The following is a 19,174-nucleotide window of genomic DNA, read 5'->3' on the forward strand; positions in this document are numbered from 1 at the left end:
TTTGGGGGAATCCGCGGTCGAACGCGGTGGCGTAATTACTCCCAATTAGCGTGCGGTCCTAATTGTCCTGCTGCTTGTGGAGCAGTGACCCGAGCAGGGGCTCTGGAAGAATTGTTTTCGGCTAATGTGCCGTCCCGAAGAATTTGATTTTAAAAAAACGTGCGCTTATGTAAGACCCGGCGTCGGGCCGACCGCGTCCCCAGCTCGCTCCTTTTTGATCTCTGGTATTTCAGCCGCCAGTGCGGCCTGGCGCTGGTTCTACGGACCTGGGGGGGGGGGGGGAACACAATGCTCCATTACCCGTTAGGACAGTGTGAGCTTGTCGTTTTTGAGGGGGGGACGATGAACGGCAGTTGTCGCATCGTATTTTCGCAGCAACACAACGTCCAGAATGCGAGTTGCGTAACAGCGTCGGCGATTCGCCCGTCGGTTCCCCCCCCCGGTTAATCGGCCTGTCGTTGCGCTGGACGTACGGGCCTCTTGTGTTGTTTGCCCGCCGTACGGCACGCGCACAAAGGTCTCTGCGTCACCGCTGTCATTCGCACGTACTCCCCTCAGCGGGGGGAGCTCTGCTAACGAGGGCCGGGAATGTGGAAACGGGCCCCGGTATCGGTCTAATGAGCCGCTCTCCCGACGACGTCCCACCGGCTGGAATCTGACTCTCCAGCTCAGGTCCCCCCTTCAGAGGATGTTGAAGGAGCCAGAGATCCTCTCCAAATCAAGCCCTTTTTTTCCCGCATTTTGAAAGGTGAAGGATAATGAATTGGGAGGTTGACTCGAACGATTGCAGTTTGAAATGATCAGTGACGATGTTGTGAAACCCCCATTCATGGATGACGGGGGTAAGGGGGGTTGGAATGCAGTTAGTTTTTTCGTTTTTTTTCAAATTAGGACTTGGGGAAGACTGGCCTCACATGAAGTGGGGCCAATGTTAGGCTACAGGCTAAAATGGCTTGAACAAACCACGCCACCGGGGTCCATTAAAACCACCGTAATCCCAGATTACGCCGTCCGTTTCATCTGTTTCTAGAATCGTTTTTGACAAAGCTGCGTTTTAGAGTTAACCTGGGAGCGGCACGGCAGGCCTCAGTGGAGCGATTAGTGGAGTATTCGGGGCCTCCGGTGGACAGCCACCAAAGTGCTTCATATCCATTTAGGAGACGCAAGCCTCGGTGGCAGGGTGGCGGAGTTTTCACAGCTGGTTGTGTCTGTCCTGACTTTATTCCCCTGGCGTCGCTCTTTTAAAAGATGCCCGCGACTCGCCCGGGTCTATATTTCTCTTCCCACAAAAACGTCCCGTATAAATAGCTTGGCTTGAATTCAGTCATTCGGAATGAAAGAACCAGATTCTGCTTTCTTTGGACGAGAGCGAAGTGTCTGTCGGTTGAAAGAAGCACATCTAGCTTTCCACGGTGTGCTTTTTGTTTTTTTTTATGCATTGGTGAAATTAAATTTTAACCTTTCAGTCGGGGCATTTCTATGATAAGCTCCTAGAAGCAAAATACATGGGCCTGCTGCAGCAGACAAGATACAGACCTATTCAATTATTCAGCTGTAGCTTGCTTGTTCATTCATTTCACCAGACACCTTAATTATAACTGTCACAGTTAAAAAAAGGAGCCTTCTTTTCAAAAGACCAGAGAGATGAGCATGTTCTGCAATGAGGAGTAAGATACATGTGTCTTCTGTTGGAGAACTTCAAAGGTAACAGCCTGGCAGTTAAGATACAGGCATGGGAAACACACCCATGGCTGAGGTGATGCTGGAAAGAAACCGCCATTTTGATCTTTATGCTTGTTATGCTGAAGGCTTTCTCCTCATGAGTGGTATTCCGCTATATATATAGGGATAAGGTCTGTCTGAATAGTTGTTGTACCATATTGACAGTGATGACGGGGAGTGGTCCATTCAGGTTCAAAAGCATTCCTAAGTATTGAGTATAAGTGCTGCCCTATCTGCGGATAATAACCTGGTCCTTCGGGCCGTGGGCGAATGTACAAGTGGGTATGTGAGTGCTGTGCTCTCGGCCCGAGGCTTATCTCCTGGCTTGGGTCCAGGACCCTACTCTCCAGACCTGCTGGGAGGGAGGGGGGTCAAGCTGCTCAGCAATGTAGGCTACTCCAAATCGGACTCTGGCCCGGCCGTCGTTTCGGACGGCTGGGGTTCTAAAGAGTAGGCCAGTGTTTATGAAGCTCACCCTCCTGTGGAAGCAATACAAGAGAATCAATAAACGAGATCATGGGTGTGTAAAATTCTCAGTGGGAGTTATGGACAGGCTGTAGTGTTAGAATGTTTTCAGTCCTGAGTGGATGGTTGTATGATGTAGCCTAGTCGCCAGCTCAGTTTTCTGCCATTTGCTGTATTTTCACTGCTTCGCTGAGAATGACTGAGGTGGACTAAAGTCTGTCAAATCCCACTTTGCGATGCTTTCTAGGACAAATGACCTGTCTGAGTCTGTCATAACTGCTGTTTGAAAAGGCAGCTGCTGTTTATTGCCCTGGAAGAGCACTCTAACAGATTAGCCTCCTATTCGAATGGAACTGTGAGCACAGTGTGAAGAACTCTTTCACTGTCACCCATCATTCATGAAGAGACAGAGCATCTTGGATTTTTGAATGTCACAAATTGAAGGATTGGCAGCAGCAGGTTGCACAGACTGCCATTAATCCAGTTTTTTATTTTTTATTTTGATGGCATCCGTCTTTAAAGCCATGCAAAGACAGAGCAGCAAGCCAGGGTGAGAGGCAGCAATTTAAAACGCGATGCTTTCGAAACAGCCCATTTAACCGCCCCCCATTCCCCGGGAGAATGGTCTGGTCCTTTGATTGGAATAGTAGTGTGGTCCCTGGAGGATGTTCATCACACTAATGAATCCATGTGTCTCACGGGGGGGAGCCAGACTGCTGGATTGGGATTTGTTGAACGGAAACCAACAGCATTCTGGGAATCTCCAGTCATAATTTTTTTTTTTTTTTTCCAATTGCGGGTCTCTTAGGGTCTGGCCGCTGCCTAAATTACAACCAGCAGGTAAACCACTCACCCCGGGCAAATTAAAAAAGCAGGTCAGCTACTGCTGATTAAACTGCATTTAATAAATACAGTCAGCAAGTTCAACAAAGTCAGGCAGCTTTTTCTTTTGAGATTCATCAAGTGGTTCAGTTTGTCCCATGCTTCTTTTTGTATTAAAAAAAATAGGTTTTCTGACTCTAAGCGATAGATAACAAACAAGTGAGCTGTGTCTGTGAGACTATTTGTTTCAATAGATTAGTCCAGATATTCACGTGGAAACCTGTTTAGACTTTAAGATGGCATTGTGTTTTTAAGAAACTTTTTTTTTTTCAGAAAATGTGAAATGAAAAAGTCACTAAGAATTTAACATTTAACACAGAATGAGGTGAGATCAGTGTCTCTTAACGGATTTGAGATATACAGACAAATATCGCTTCTGTGCCACGCAACTTCAGAGCTTCCCATTCAGAAATGAGATACGCCCCCTTCTCAGGGGTGCTCATCGGTACATGCAGGTAAAATTATTTTATTTTTCTGTAGTAATAGAATGACAGCAGTTGTCAGAATGTCTCTGCAGGCATTCTGACAACCCAGAAGGCAGAGAAAGCACTCAGATCAGGGAGCTGGTAGCTGGTACGAGTTGAGTAAAATCCTGGATGGCTTCGATGGTACGTACTGTGGTTGCTTGTGTATGTGTTGGTAAATGCCACAGCCACTGCTGAGACTTCGTCCCAGACACGTTGTGAAAATCAGTGACGAAAGGGAGGCTCTCTGCACAGGATGGTACCCCACATTTCCCCACAGTGCACTTGACTGTGTCTGCACATGGTGTCAACTGCGAGCTGGTACATGGTACCCGAGGGTCTGTTTATTTCAGGGAGTCTGTTAGTCGAGTTTGGTATTGCCCCTCCCTCCGGCCCGTCTCCCCCCCCCCCCCCCCCCCCACCCCCCGTCCTGTGTACAATTGCGGGACTTACGACGGTGTCTGCCTATTCATCAGGTGCTGGCAGCGAAGCGCTTTCTCAATGTGGCATTGTAGCCGAGAATAAATCAGTCCCCGTGCCGTGCGGGGGGAGATTTAGTGGTGTTCGCGGTACGCTGGTATTCCCCGCTAACTGCAGCTGGCAGCCAAATTGCAGAATTTAAAGGCCGATGGTATCTAAGTGTGTTTGAATCAAAACAGCCGGCGGCGGCGGCGGCGGCGGCGGCGGCGGCGGATCCTCCTCCCCGTCTCCGGAGGCGTGGTTTTCAGCCAACCGCCGTTTAGAGAGCGCGCCCGACGGGAGATGAGGGGACCGCAGCGATCCAGGGTTATAACCGCTCTGTCTGCCGGTGCTGAAGTGTTATATGAGAATCTCGACCTTGGCTCGATGCTGATAGGCCGTCACGACCGCGTGTGCGGCTCGTGAAGTGTGGAACGCTCACGCTGTAAATTCACACGGCGTCGCGTGTTAAGTGTTTCTGCCCGGGGGGAACCGGGTGAGTCTCTTCCTCCAGTGTAATCAGGTCAGCCCCAGGGGCTCCTCGCCAAGCCCCACCAGTCTGAGCTTTGTCAGTTGGCAGGCTTGCCACCGCTACAAAATGGCCGCCTGAACTGGTTTCGTCTCCCTGGCTCCTGTGGTCTTTCAAGCGGCCCGTTTCTCTAAACCGGTCCATGGTTTTCTACATCCGGTAAGCTAAAGGGAGCGCTAGTCGGTAGAACTGTGCTCGGCGTGCGTGAGGTAGATTTTACGTTCAGCTTTATTGCAGGGAGATGCCTCAGCAGCAGCACCATTGGTGACGTAGTAGCGTGTGGTGCCGTTACCGACGCCCGATCGGGTTTCCGCGGCGAGCTCCTGGCGCCAGAGCAGGTGTGGTGGGCTGTAAATAAAGTTAGCGGCGTAAATATAGGTATCCTCTCTCTCTCACTCTCTCTCTCTCTGACTCACTCATAGTGTAACTGTAGTCATGTTTGTGTTTGTTTGTTTTCATTGAGAAATAATTTACAGTAAGCTTAGCTGTGTGTGTATGTATGTACACATGCAGCCCTATATATATATATGATATAGTGATAGGAATTCTAATTCCAAATACTGACACATTCACTACGTGTGTGTGTGAGTGAGAGAGAGACAGAGAGACAGAGAAAGAGAGAGAGAATTAACATAAGCACCTCAAAAGAGGAACCAGGTTAGATATAGGTCCTCTTCAGATTGTGGTATGAAAACCATGCATAGCTCAAGTGAGGAATTTATTCTCACTTTCTTAGATGACCCACAGAAAAAAATGTAGTTGTTCTGTACAGAGCGTCGATGTGTGCCTTTCAAACCTGAACAGCGCAGATTGAATTCCCTGACCAGATTAATGAGAGGTTGACAGCGTAGTTCTCATAGTGGATTCTTGGGTTATTCACCCGTCTGTCTTGGCTCGGCACATCTTTTATCACTGCCAGTGTAATTCTTTTATCACTGCCAGCATATTTTCCCTCCTGGTCACATAGTTAATTAGATGGGCCGCTAATGCGCTATGCTTGACACTTCTAGGTTTGAATCCTCCAATCGCATTTAGTCGGAATGGTTAGGTGGAAAACTTGGACCGGAATGTATTGGGTTTGAATTCCAGGTGTGGCACTGATATGGTGCCCTTGAGCAAGGCGTCTAATGTATCCTCAGAATTCCTCTATAACAATATGCATAATGCATGATCATAAGGCATCCCTGGACAAGGAAGCTTGCTCAGCATATACATAATTTACATAAAAATCCCATCTGCAATTCATGCATTTTCACCTCCGCCCACGTTGTCATGGCTACAGCGGGCTGCTGGATGTGACTACCCCACACCCCCCCCCCACCCCTGCCTACTGTGTGACTTTGGATTGCAAAGCATTCTGGGTAAAGGTATGGCTTTCTCCAGGAAGCTGGGCTGTGATGCTGCTGCTGCTTCTGGAGCTCACACTGTGCCTTCATCCTTTTTCTTATCCTGGCTTTGAGCCAGAGGGAGACACACGGTTTTACTGTCCGCACTTTAATATCCGTAGACCGGTAATCCTCAGGCCTCATCTTGGGGTGAGCCGGCTTTCATTGTTGCTCAGCGCACATTGATCACAGCAGTTTTGACATGGCGGTTGATTGTAGTTTTCTCATCTTGTAGTCCCCTTCTTGCCCCCTGACCTTTCACATCTACTGACCTTTCAGAGGCTTCGGACACTGTCAATCATCAATCTCTCTCTCTCTCTCTCTCTCTCTCTCTCTCTCTCACCCCCTCTCTCACTCACTCTCTCTCTCTCCTCTTCACCTGTTCCCTGAAAGAGCTATCAGGCAGTGATTCAGCACCGCCCACAAATTGCTCTAAAATGGCCGCTCGCAACCAGTGAACTTTTCCCCATAATCTTCGACACATTAAGAACATTAAGACTGGGGCTGCTACTCAAAGACAGGACATGGCAAGGGGTCCTCGTGAACACGCTTCCAGCTCTTTTAGATTGAATTCATTTCAAGGACACTCCAAGGGCAAAATAAAATAAAAAAATGATTTTACTGCTGCAATGACAGAGATAATCTTGTGGCGCTGAGAGGATTTCTGTTCTATCAGCAGAATACACTGTAATAGCATCACTTCAACCTCCGCGGATACGTGTACAGCTTTACATATACATAACGCATAATGCATATGATAACATCTGCCTCTTCATACAGCTCTGACACCAAAAGGGAGCTGTCCATTTTACCATGGGGAGGTCTGTCAAATGGCTTCTCTGCAGCTGCTCAGATACGAGGTGAAGAAATTGTTGATTCCTGTCATTTGCATGGAAAATATTGACATGATTTCTTGTTTTTTTTTCCTTCAGGATAGAGCGTCCATAGAGAGCGTCACGATAAGGAGAGAACATCAACATGAACACAGGTGAGCCCTGCCTCACAAACCTGTACCTGTCTGTTTCAGCCGCAGTCTAGTTGTAGGGCTGTGCACTGGAGGAACTCTTAGCAGCAGATCCTGGATGACTTTAGGCCCAACAGTGTCAAAGTGCACCCTCTCTCCCTCTAGAAGGCCTCCTTGTGGTTTGCGTTTGGCCTGGTTGCAAGCTGCGTGCAGCTACAAGGGCGGATGGTAAAAAGTATTCCGGTCATCCCCCAGACAGCTGTGCCTTTTGGCGCTGGCTTGACGCTCCTCACCTGAAGCGTCTGGCCTCGCCTCGTTAAGGCCGATAGCTTTATTTGCGTCCTGCGCGGCTGCCCCAGGAGCTGACGAGGCGCGGCGGGGGACCCGGGGGTGCGAAGGGAAGGAAAGAAAAACGGGCGGCTATTAAACTCCCGCTGAGGAGCCGCTCCCCTCCCCACCCCTGATCCGCTTCCTCCCCTGATTTAGCATCTCACCGTCCTGGACAGTGCCTCATCCCTGAACTGAGCTCCTCATTTATTCATGTGTTTTATGAGCCTCTTCTCCCCCAGACAGTAAACCAGCGGCAATGGCAGCTTTCCCCCTGGTCTTGGCTTGCACCCAGGAGTTTTATTTAAGGAAATAAATTCAAAGATAGATGGACTACTATGAGACGTTGTTGGTTTAAAGACTGTGGCTTTGTTATTAGGCTTCTTTATGCAAAAAATCACATGTAAACTGAATGATGGACCTACTGTACATATAAAAGGCAAGGCCTGGGTTTAGTACGTATTCATGATTGTGATCCAAATTAATGTTAATGTAATGTTTGTTTATTCCAGCACATGGTTTAGCAAATTACCCTTGACTGCTGAACGCGCTCACAGTTAATTGTGAGTATAGATGTTGATGATCATATCCAGGCCAAAACAACTGAAAAGGGAAAGGGTTTTTTTTTCCTGCCAGAACTTCAGGTTTGTGGTGGGAAGGGCAGAATGTGGAGAAAAATGAACCACACTCCTATGAGGATAGATCAAAGGGCATCACTGGAACCGATTCGGGAAATAACACTGCATAAATAAGTGTAGGAGCTGTGTTTGTGAAGGCCATCTGGGTGTCTCAGATTGTGTGTCAGCTGAATTCAGGGGAGGCAGAGAACCTGCCTTAGTATTAATAACCATCCTGGAAAGGCACATTTTGCAGAAACCATATCAGCCTGAGGAAGAGTCTCCTGTTAGTAGAGTGTGTTTAACACCTAATACTTTACATTTTATCACCATTCTATGAAAAAATAAGTTTTTATCACCATGCACCTCAGAGTTGCCAGAGTGGGTGATTTCCCCCCAGATTGGGTGATCTGTGAAAAATGGAGGAAGTTACAGCATAAATGTGTGTGGGCGTTAGTCATCAATGAGGGATTTTTGAGTAAAGTTTTGGAGGATTAAAATCGCCGGTATCTGGCAGCACTGTTGGGTAGGGTACTGAAGTTGTGTGCTGGCTCTCCTGTCAAAAAGGTGCTGCATCCTAGCAACCAGGAGCTGAGTTACTGGGCAGGATCACTAAAGTATGAGTCACCAGTAAGCACAGTGGACAGTGCTGTGCTGAGTTTGCTAAGGAGGCATGTAGGAAGGAGGAAGCCTCAGAAGAGGAGGAGGAGGATGAGGAAGGAGGAACAAAGCAGGAGGCCTCCGTGTGTGTTGCATATGTGCATTATCAAGGAGGAACTTCATAGATTACAGTTTTCTCATTTTATCCACATAGAGCTGGCCACTTACAGAGACAGTTTAAGTCAAACACTACTATATTGAACAGCACCGTGGCAGTGCCCAACCCGAGTCTTGAACCTGCTACCCTCTGGTTTTACTAAGTCCAGTGCCTTAACTACTGGAGTGTGGACCAAGGGTTGTTTCATAAAAGACTGAAAACATAACCACACTGTTAGAATTTAACTTGTGTATTTTGCTGAAGTCTTATTTCCACCTTCTGGGGAATTTTACATTTTAATTTATTAACTTGTGTAGTTTTGTGCATGTGCGCTTTGGATATGGCTTTGTATATGTTTGCATGAAAGAGCTGTTTGTCCCATAAGCTTGTATTTGCTGCTGTCTAATGCCTCAACCCTTCTGGAAAACAATATCTGTGGCACAGCATTGCAAAGATAAAGAAGATATTTATTTTTTTTTTTTTTTAAATATTGTCAAAATCTAGGCAGTATAAATCATCATTACCACATAGGCTACAACATGCCACATATAACAATATTAATTATTTTTTAAACACTCACAATTATACAGTTATGCTTTGGAGTCTTTATTTTAATGCCCATTGCCACATATTATTTGCTCAGAAGGTGTTACAGAGAGCATTTGAATTTGCCCAGATTGTAATGTTTATTTCATGAGTTGGATTCACAAACCAGCTTTGTGGATTCTCACAGTGTACTGAACCCATGAAATGTAACCTGCTGTTTGAGATGAATTCTGCTTGTATGGCATGTAAAGGGGTCCACAGCCTTTCTGATATGTCTTAAACACGACCGAAAACATGGATATCGCATGTCCGGCTGTTTGGGATCAGAAAGGCACTTAACCCCCCTACCCCCCCTCCTCTCCCCTCCCGATTCCATGGGAGTTTGTGTTTTGCAGTCAAGCCGTAATAATGCATGTGCTTTCCCTCTTCCTGCGATTTGTGGGGGGGGTCATGTGTCCGTGTGTCCTGCCTGCTGCACTACCCCAGATAGCGGAGGACGCGCTCGCAAAAGCACCACCCTGTCCCTCACTCTCACCTCCATGAAGAGGGTCCAGAGTACGCCCAACCTGTATGCGACCGCAGGTACTGACCCCCCCCCCCCCCCCCCCCCCCCGCCCCCCCCAGCCTCAAACCGACACACAGGCTCTACCCAGCTCTCCTTAGCCCCGCCCACTGCCGGGCCTCAAGGCGAAACATTTTTTTGGAATGCAGAACTTTGCCAGTTCCTCTGTGACGCAAGCAGTTATGCTGGGAATACTTTTCATCAAGCTGTAAATCGCTGTAGCCACCGTCCAGTCTAAATGCTTTACTCACCACTTGACGTTTTTTGCTTCATAACCTGCTGCCTTTACTGTCTTATTCATTTAATCTGACCCCTGAATTCATGAACGGATCGCATCTAGATTCAACAGAGCTTTGGGATTGCAAACACTGGGAAATTAATGGGATTCATTCTTCTTAAGGAACAAAGCTTCTGTGCAATGATTGTTAGTCAACAGTGGAAGCTGCTCCCAAGGCAAATCTCATTCTTCGTATTTCATCTCTCAAACAAACCATCTGTCTCTGAGCTTTGTCCATAACTGTTGACCTGACTTTTGCTCTATATTAAAATTTTTGCCTCCAGTTTGCCTCTTTTCCTGTTACGTCTTTGGAGTTCAGAGCAGTACTGTGGTTGTAGAGAGTGCCTGGTCTAAACAGGGGAGAACGAGGCACTCTGTAGTCTTTAGTGTGATTTCTTGGCCATGCCCCATTGTTGCTTGCAACCATGGAAACACTGAGTAACTCATGTTCTCATTGGTTCCACTCCTTCTCTGGGTGAAGCCACCCCAACAATCCCATTGTGTGAGAGATTTTATGTACCGTGACCAAATACCAACAGCCTACTTTGTAAATAAGATACAGTTGACTCCTGATGACTTATGACGTATGTTTGAGAATGTTGTGATATTCTGCACTTAAGCAGAGACAAAGCAGGAATGTGATAACCACAAGATTTATGAATATGACAAAGGTTGAACAGAGAGATTTATGAATATTACAAAGGGTGAAAAGGAAGATTTATGAATATGATAAAGACTAAGAAAAGATTTATGAATATTACAAAGGCTAAACAAAGAAATATATAAATATGACAAAACCTAACTGAGATTTATGAATATGACAAAAACCAAACAGAGGGATGTATGAACATCACAAATGCTAAATAAGAGATTTATGAATATATCAAATGCCAAACAGAGAGATTTATGAATATTACAGAGGCCAAACAAAGATTTATGAATATGGCAAGCCATATGTATCACACATAATGGATTCCACTGCCCATGGCCCCCAAAGCAATTCTCCTCAAGCCATTCTGTGTTCTCCAGTCCCTCAGATGTTACATGAATAAAACACATCCCCTTCATCTTGAGAAGTCAAGAGCTGCTTATTAACTCAATTAGCGGTTAAACGTTTGGTCTAGGACTAGCCCTCCACACCTCCCCTGGAGACAGAAATAAAGGCTATTAAGAAGGATAGCCGCATAAAACGCTCTCTATCTCATTAATCTTTCAAGGAGTCCAGCCACGCACTTTTCATCAGGAGCTAACCTATCCGTTTACATATTTATGATATCAATTTAACCCTTAAATAAAAGTAAATAAAATGATTAAATATGTAATTATGGGCTCCAAAGGATCTCTTTATGATTTTTTTCTTTGAGTTTTGAACTACGAATTAGAATGGAGCTCAGACCTGGCTAATTATTAGCAACCAGTCTGATCAGATCAAATTAAATAATTGAAGCGTATATAATCCTCTTCTCCCACTGAGTTTCTTCTGTATAACATCATCATCATCATCATTGTCGTCATCATCATTATTAACCGTAATGGCCTGCTTTATCATCAACATTAACATTACCATCACATCATAATATGCATCTTTATCACTGTCATCAATATCAGTGTACTCATCATCTGCATCATCCTTCATGTAATCACCTTCATCATCATCATTATCATTGCTACTGTATCGTCATCATTATAAATGGAGGGTCTAGTGTCTGTGAGTCTTTGGTCCATGGACTGGATCATGATGTTCAGCATACAGAAAAAGTTCAGTGGACAAGATGTTTGTTCCAGCTGATAAAATATAATACAATTTAACATTGAATGTGCTTTGCACTGAGGAAAATGTACCCTTTGCAATGTGCAGTAATCAAATCAAATGTTTTTTCGATTGTTTTTCTCCTAGGAAATGAGTCTCATTCGTCAGATTCAGGTAACTTCAGTTCTTTACATGATTAACTCAGTGTAACTGACTTGTATGAACACTAAATGCTCGACTAAACAGGCTTTCTGGAGAGAAAATATTAATTGTGCATACTTGAAAACTCATAAAGGCATATCTTTTAGTATGTATTATGGTTTTGTATTTTTCATTTATTATTAATTCTTATATATGCGCCTGCACATAATCTGGAATATACTGTAAAACTCAAATTTAATGCACATGCTAATGCATATCATAATATGAAATCCATATAAATTGCTTCCATTGTAATACAAGCCTACGTACGTGCATATATTAATGTGGTAGCCACTGATCGATTGATACATTCAGTATAATGTATGCGTCCGTGTGTGAATAAGTAAAAAAGGAGTGGACAAAGTGGTGTGTGTGTGGTGTCGGAAATGGCCACCGGGTGGCGCTGTGCTTTGCGGTTGTGCAGACGGTTGGCGGTCCCGCAGTGCGACTGATGGACTGAGGAATGGAGAGGCCAGTTCTTCCTCCTTGGCGGCCAAAGGCTTCCGCAGCGTTAGACCCAACCTGCAGGACAAGAAGTCCCCAACGCCAGTAAGTTTGCAGGTGTTACCATACCCATTACTGCCAATGACTGACTGACCTCTGTCTATGGTTCTGCCATGTGGTTTTGTCAACACCTGTGAAAAGTAAATTACATTAATTTATGTTAGTCTCAAAAATATATATTGAATACACAGTACATATTTATTTCAATAGATATGTTCCATTACATCTAATATGTTGGTTAACAGCCTCAGTCCTTTGCTTTGGGAACCAGGTAACATACAGAAGAGTATTTCACAAAAAAATGTGAGTTTGAAAAGTCTGTAAATATTTCCAGACAAGGACAAGTTTGGGTGACGGAGAGACTAATCAAGATTCCTGGAATCACTAAAGGAATGTGGTGTGTGTGCCTGTGTGTGTGTGTGTGTGCGTGCGTGTTTGTGTGTGTGTGTGCGTGTTTGTGAGAGAGAGCTGAATTATGATAGATAGGAGAACTGCGGGTCCAGCCGGGCTGCTGAAACTAGCTTGTGTTTATGTGTCTAGGCCACATTCTATAAAATTATGGCTTACAAGGCATATGACCACCATCTTTAGAAAGCAGCTCTCCCTCCACAAGAGAAAACTATGCTACCACAAACATTTCCCTTTTAGGGCTTTTTTCCTCAGTCTGGGCAAACAACACTTGGTCTGAGTGCACACAGGAGGCTGTTTGTTTTCATTTGCCGTGGTCAGACATTACGGCTGAAATCCATTTTCCCCCTTACAGAAAAAACAAATAAAATTAATGCGCTTTAATGCATTGTCTCATCTGTCTTCCCTTATTTTTCTTTTTGGCTGTGTGGCTTCCCTGTGGCCTCATAAGGTCCCACTCCCACCCCCCAGGAGAGAGAGCTATCACATAACCCGCCCAGGCACAACCCCGCCCCCGTACAGTCCCCTGCAGTCCCTCACGGACCCCTTTGGGCCCCTGCTGAAAATTGACGGGGCTGACTGTCTCGTTCAGGGAAAGAGGGTGATCCAGCAGACAACCTACTCCAGCACCACCACTTCCTCCTCATATTCCCGCACAGCGAGCACCTCCGCCACCCCACCCCAGCCTGCGGATGACCCGCCCAAACCCGTAGACACCCCTTCCCTGAGCAACGCCAGCCCCCCACCTCTCAAACCCACCTCCTCTGAGGGAGTAAACCCCCCCAGCACACCTCCGGCCCAGCCGGGCCCTGTCCCAAGAGAGAACACCTCCCCCACCTCCCCCGCACCCCCAGAGATGCACACATCCTCTCTCACCATCCAGATGGCTGCCCCCCGCAGCCCAGAGCCAGGAGCCCCAGGCCCCGCGGTGGAGACGGGACAAGGGCCGAAGCCCGAAACAAAGGAACCCCAGGCTGACCCCCCTGTCCCCTCAGTAGAGCCAAAACAGGCGGAGCCCCAGCCCCAGCCCACCGTTCCCCCCGTCCCAACTGAACGCAAAAAGGCGGAGCCCCAGAAGGCAGGACCCCAGGATGTGGAGGAAGCTCCTCCTCTTCCCCCCCGCCCTACCATCGGGGGGCATTCGGTACAAATGTTCCCCTGTCCCAAGATCTTTTCCACCCCCATTCTGACGTCCATTATGGCCAGCTGTTTGATCCTTATGCACCTTTCTGACTAACCAACAATGTCTGACAAAGACCACTGAGAAGACATTCACATATTAAACATGTTGCACTTGGAGATATATCATTTCTCTGCCAGTTTTCTCTGGCGGTGATCAGTGATTCTTTTTTTTTTCAGACGGCCAAACCACAGTGAGACATTATCCAAAGAGTCGTTGACTCTACATGTACGCTGGAATTATTGAATTTGGCTCTCCATCAAAATAGTCTTTCGGTTATTTATATGTGTCTGTGACCACAGACTACTGGAAGGCCACATTGACTGGGCCTATGAGAAAGAAAGAAAATGTTGGACGCGCTTAATATTCACAGCTGATCCTCACAAGAGTGGTTTATTTGGTGTGTGCGGTGGTGTTCTATCCAACCTTTTTTCAGATAGGTATCAACTTCCCTTAAAAAATATCAGTTGGTTTCAAGTTTGAGTGCAATTGCTGAAGCTGTTTTAAGTGTTCAGTTGTAATTGTGAGGTATCGTTTGAAAGAAATGTTTGCCTAAAACTATTCCATTTGTCTTTATGTTGGCTGCACCTTTGAGCTGACATGTTATGCAGAAAAGGTAGATAAATCTACATGCTTATTCATCATTAGGGTATGCTGGAATAGTTTTAAAAATGTGATCCACAGCAGTTTGATGTCTTGGTTTCTGGGTTTAGACCAGTAAACTGGTCAGTAAACCAAATTAATTTTTTTTTACTCCAAGCAGTTGCCTTGTGTCCAAACCATGTTCCAAGGCTACCAGGACCAGGATGTGACAGGACTTTACCACTCAGTGTTCAGGGTTTGGTTTCAGAGCAAGCAAACCATGCCAAGCAATATTTTCTATTCACAGAGCTCACAACACAACGCCTGCTCTCAAAGTATTGCTTAGTGTTTGGTTGTCGGTTGCATTGTTATGAAGGTCCTGTCACGTTTTCCATTATCAAGGACGCAAAGCATTAACCGTATCTTTCACTGATTTGGGTTGTACTCATCCAGGTTCACTTTCACTTCCTCCCTCTCTCTTTCTAGCAGTTTACCAGCCGCGGGCTGTATCACTTCCTGCTACTGTTTGATTCACTTTCGGTTCTTCTCTCCACCCCCCCCCCCCCGCCCCATCCCGTCCCTCCCTCCCCAGTTTGATGCCCCGCCCCTGCACAGCCACCCATTTCCCGGGCCCACCTCGCCCACTAACCGCGCCAGCCTCGAGTCCCCCGACTTCCTGCCCAAGGCCCTCTTCCCGACGGCGTACGCGCCGTCCCCCGAGCGCGGCTGGCCCGGGCCCGACGCCCGGCTCCGGCAGAGCGAGGCGGCCTCGCCCGTCACCGTCTCCGCCCTCAGTCACTACTCCTCCTCCAGCGCCGTGCTGGAGGAGCTGCAGAACTGCGCCCTCGACTCCCCCGGCGCCTCGGCCACGCCCTCCCCAACCCTCAGCCAGATGTCCGCCGCCCCCGATGACACGGCCCTAACCGCCACCGCCGCCGCCGCCGCTGCTGCCGCCGCTGGCACCCCTGCCAACGTAACTATCCCCCACCCCCCACCCCCCACCCCAGCCCTTTTCACGGGAAACCGTGGGCACGTCACTGGCACTGCCCGCTCACCCTGCCCCAAACCACCCCACCGTCTCCCTGTCTGTCTGCGCTAATGTGTCCGTCTTTATAAATTTCCACGTGTGGGTCACCAGTGGCACTAATGTAGCACTAATTACTCACTGTGGTCTCACAGCTCTGGCTCAAGGTCCGTCTCTAACCCCCCCTTTGTCCTGCAGTCTCCTGTTGTTCTTATCTAGACAATTTAGAATTCAGAATTCTATGCATCAATGTTCTGGAGTTTCTGGCATGGAATCCTGAAATAAATTGTACAGCAGTTGTTTATTAAGTGTTTTAGTCATGACCTATAACCAGGTGCTGATGAATTTTCCATTTTCTATTTGCCAAGAGATGGTTTGTTCAACTTGGAATGATTAGAGAAGTCTGCAGTCTGGAAGAGCTGTCCAAAAAGGCTCATTCACCCATTCGTTTCGTCCAAGGTGTCAACATCCCAAACCCTTAAGCTAACCGTAGCCCAACTTCTAAACTTTTGTAGAGTTTACTCCATGACCCCAGGACTTCAATCAAAGTCTCAATCTTGGCTAAACACATGGAAATTTGCCCATGCAGGGGCAATGCTAAATAAAACTCTGTGTGAGTTATGACAAACAGGATTGCCAGTGCGTTTTCCCCCCAAGGAACTCATAAACACAGGAGGATAATTCAGAAAGAAAGAATTCTTTCCTTCCCAAACTTGACTTTTTTAATAAAAGCCTATTGTTATTTTCAGGGTTTCTCAAACTTTTTCTGTTCAGAATGCCCTTTCATATTCCATCACAACTAGGGTCTCAAGGGAACAGAGACAGACATGTTTTTTCCTCTGAATCGAATGCTACCTACTGCATTTTTTCAATGCGCAGTCCACCGGCTGAACTCTGCAGTGCTTGCACCAATGAGATGTGCTTCATTTAAAGCTGGCAGGAGCCCTGTCAATCAGAAGAAGTCGCTTTTCCTCTGTACATCATATAACTCAACCAGTTGAATACCTCCCTTCGCATGGAACACTACAACGAATTATGCACCTCCCACAACCAGTACTGGTAGTCATCACATTTGTAGACTGGCTAGGAGGACATTGTGTCCATGATGTGAACTGCTATGTGAACTACCTATGAAGGTTGCCTTTTTAGGTAGGCCGTTCTCTGGCCTCCACAGCTGAAATCTGTCAGATGGTTCAGACACGCTGTGTGGTATGAGAACATAAGTGACCTCTTAGCTTCTCGGGTATTTCACCACTGTTGTAGTGCTCCCCCTACAGGGCATTCACATGTGATAACTATACGGTGTAAAAAGCCCCATGAATGGTAGTCAACAGACTCAGCGAGCAACCAATCCACACAAACGCCGGCTGTGACTAATCCACACAAATAGCTTGCAATTTACCATTGACAGGAAAGGGAATATAGATTTTTTTAGAAATAGAAATGACCAAAACTCCCCTCATGAAGATGGAGATGCTCAATGTAATTAGATTTTCATGGCTTTGACCAGAGAAAATGTTGATTTTTTCAAAGGAAGCTCCTGTGTAGATGTGCTAACCTTCATCACTAAATGGTCCTGTTGGGATGATCCCTGTTGTTTGTCCATGTGATTTTTTTTGTCATTGTCTCTGTCAGTAACCCCCAACCCTGTGTCCCTCCCCCCAATTTCCCTCACTAATCATATAGATGCCTCAGTAGCATAACCAAATCTATTTGCGCCGCTCGTTCCGTAATCCCCTCCTGCAGAGGTGTGTCATGGGTTCTCCCTGTCGCGTTCCTCAGGGCCAGATGACGGTGAACGGAAGCGCGGGTCACTACCAGAAGCCCTTCTCCCCCCCGGCGCACCCACCCCCCGTTCCCCCCTCCCTCAGCCCCAGCATCGTCCTCAGCAGGAGCTCAGGTGAGTCACCTGGTAGGGGGGTTGGGGGGGTTCCGTTAAGTTGGGTGGTTACCATGGCATCAGTGCATGGAGGAACGCAACGTGCCAGCGAGCCATTCTCACTTCCTGTTCTGATGAATAGCACTGTTACTGCTCAGGCTTCAGGGTAGGCTATCTTTTGGATGAAAAGTAAAATGACATAATCCCCTGGCAGAGAGATGGTGCTTTTTGTGAGGTGCAGTGACTGAGTGTATCTGAAGTGGTGCTTATCCGCCCAGCTGCTGTCCAATTGCACTCTCATCTAGGCTTTGGATCCTTGGAGGCTGAAATGGTAATCGAGTCTTGGGTACTCCACAGAAAGAAAAAGGAAAACACTGAAACATTATTATCACTCACACCTTTGTTATGTATCATTTGCATTTATAAGGTTGGCTCAAGTCAGCTTTTAGTTTCCATAAATATTGAATATGTAAGACCATGGTAAGGGGTTTAAGTAGAGGCTATACTATTGTGTGCTGTGAATGGTACTGTACAACCAAGCACTTTCCCTCTGTTTATTTATTTTTAAGGAAAACATTAAAAGGCTTAGGAACGAACTTAATATAATGCTTAAGTTAATAAATCAAAAATAAATAAATACATAAAGATGCCATAATCGCTGCTTTCTGAATATCCGGGAACCATTGTTCCATTGCAGAATTTCCCTTGCGTGCATTTAAGCTGATTATTGTTAAGTAATGCATCCGCAATACCTTTTTCCCCTTTTCCTTCTGTATTGATCAAACCACAGTTCGACACATTAAAACAAACCTCTAATGGATTTGTCTAATTAACACCGGTGATATTGGCATTTAGGTGCACTGAGAGATTTTTCCATGTGTGATTCATTATGTCTCCTTTATAGCTGTCCAGTGGTGAATATCAGTGTAAAATTGATGTCTACAGAACCGGGCTTTTGCTGGAGAAAATGTGCAGGAGCATGCAAATGCGTCACATTAACACACCCTTCTGTTTAATGCCCGCAATTTTTGTCTCACAGCCCAAAACTCCCTGAGATGTTGTCACAGATGGCTGTTCACCCACAAAGTGGCAAAGATTAGCCTGTGTGGTGTAGTCGTCGAGGACAGACACCATTTTCCGTTATTCAGTTTGCTGAATACGTTCCCAGTTAGCTAACTCAAAACGTTGGGTAAAAGGGATCGAGTGGTTTTTCTCTGAAGAAATGCCAGTATTAGACTTAACAGTTTTATAATCACAGGTTGAAATTGTGTTTGTGTTTCTGCCCTAGTGAAATTTAGTAGTGTACATATGGGACTTAAACATTAGTCTCCATTCCATCAAAAACATTTGTATGCAGTTTTATTTTTTCTGCGAGCAATTCTTGTAGCCCGCATTGCAGCTCTTTCTAATCATCATTGCAATAATAATTTGCAATAGGTGATTATCCACATTACTCATAAAAACAGTTTGAGGCAATTCAGTATGACTGCGTATTCCCAGAAATAATTATCCAATGTCCATGATTGTATTCCTCATTGGGCTATTGGATGTGATGTAGTATTTTATTGGAGAGAGTGTGTGTGTGGGGGAGGGGGTGGAGCTTTAATGAGGAGGATGTAGCTGACACAAAGGAACTGATGTATGCGTGTGATGGCCTTCCTGTCTCATCCGTTGGAAGGGGTCCAGCACG

The 19,174-nt window shown here is 46.2% G+C and overlaps 1 protein-coding gene across 13 annotated transcripts in view; it reads left to right on the forward strand.

The window, feature by feature from the left end:
• sorbs2a (sorbin and SH3 domain containing 2a) overlaps positions 1-19,174 on the forward strand; it is a 76,166-nt gene that overhangs the window by 28,103 nt on the left and 28,889 nt on the right. For 7 of the 13 annotated variants that reach the window (XM_035418779.1, XM_035418780.1, XM_035418775.1 and 4 more), the window contains 6 exons: positions 6,839-6,894; positions 9,604-9,699; positions 11,854-11,880; positions 12,332-12,456; positions 13,271-13,963; positions 17,388-17,505. In XM_035418779.1, the coding sequence (XP_035274670.1) occupies positions 6,885-6,894; positions 9,604-9,699; positions 11,854-11,880; positions 12,332-12,456; positions 13,271-13,963; positions 17,388-17,505 (1,069 nt within the window). In that variant the 5' untranslated portion in view covers positions 6,839-6,884. Of the gene's footprint in view, positions 1-6,838; positions 6,895-9,603; positions 9,700-11,853; positions 11,881-12,331; positions 12,457-13,270; positions 13,964-15,173; positions 15,555-17,387; positions 17,506-19,174 lie in introns of all 13 variants that reach the window. The other 6 variants (XM_035418785.1, XM_035418781.1, XM_035418783.1 and 3 more) reach the window with 3 other exon arrangements.

This window comes from Anguilla anguilla, chromosome 5, assembly GCF_013347855.1.
Source record: "Anguilla anguilla isolate fAngAng1 chromosome 5, fAngAng1.pri, whole genome shotgun sequence".
Taxonomy (NCBI): Eukaryota; Metazoa; Chordata; class Actinopteri; order Anguilliformes; family Anguillidae; genus Anguilla; species Anguilla anguilla.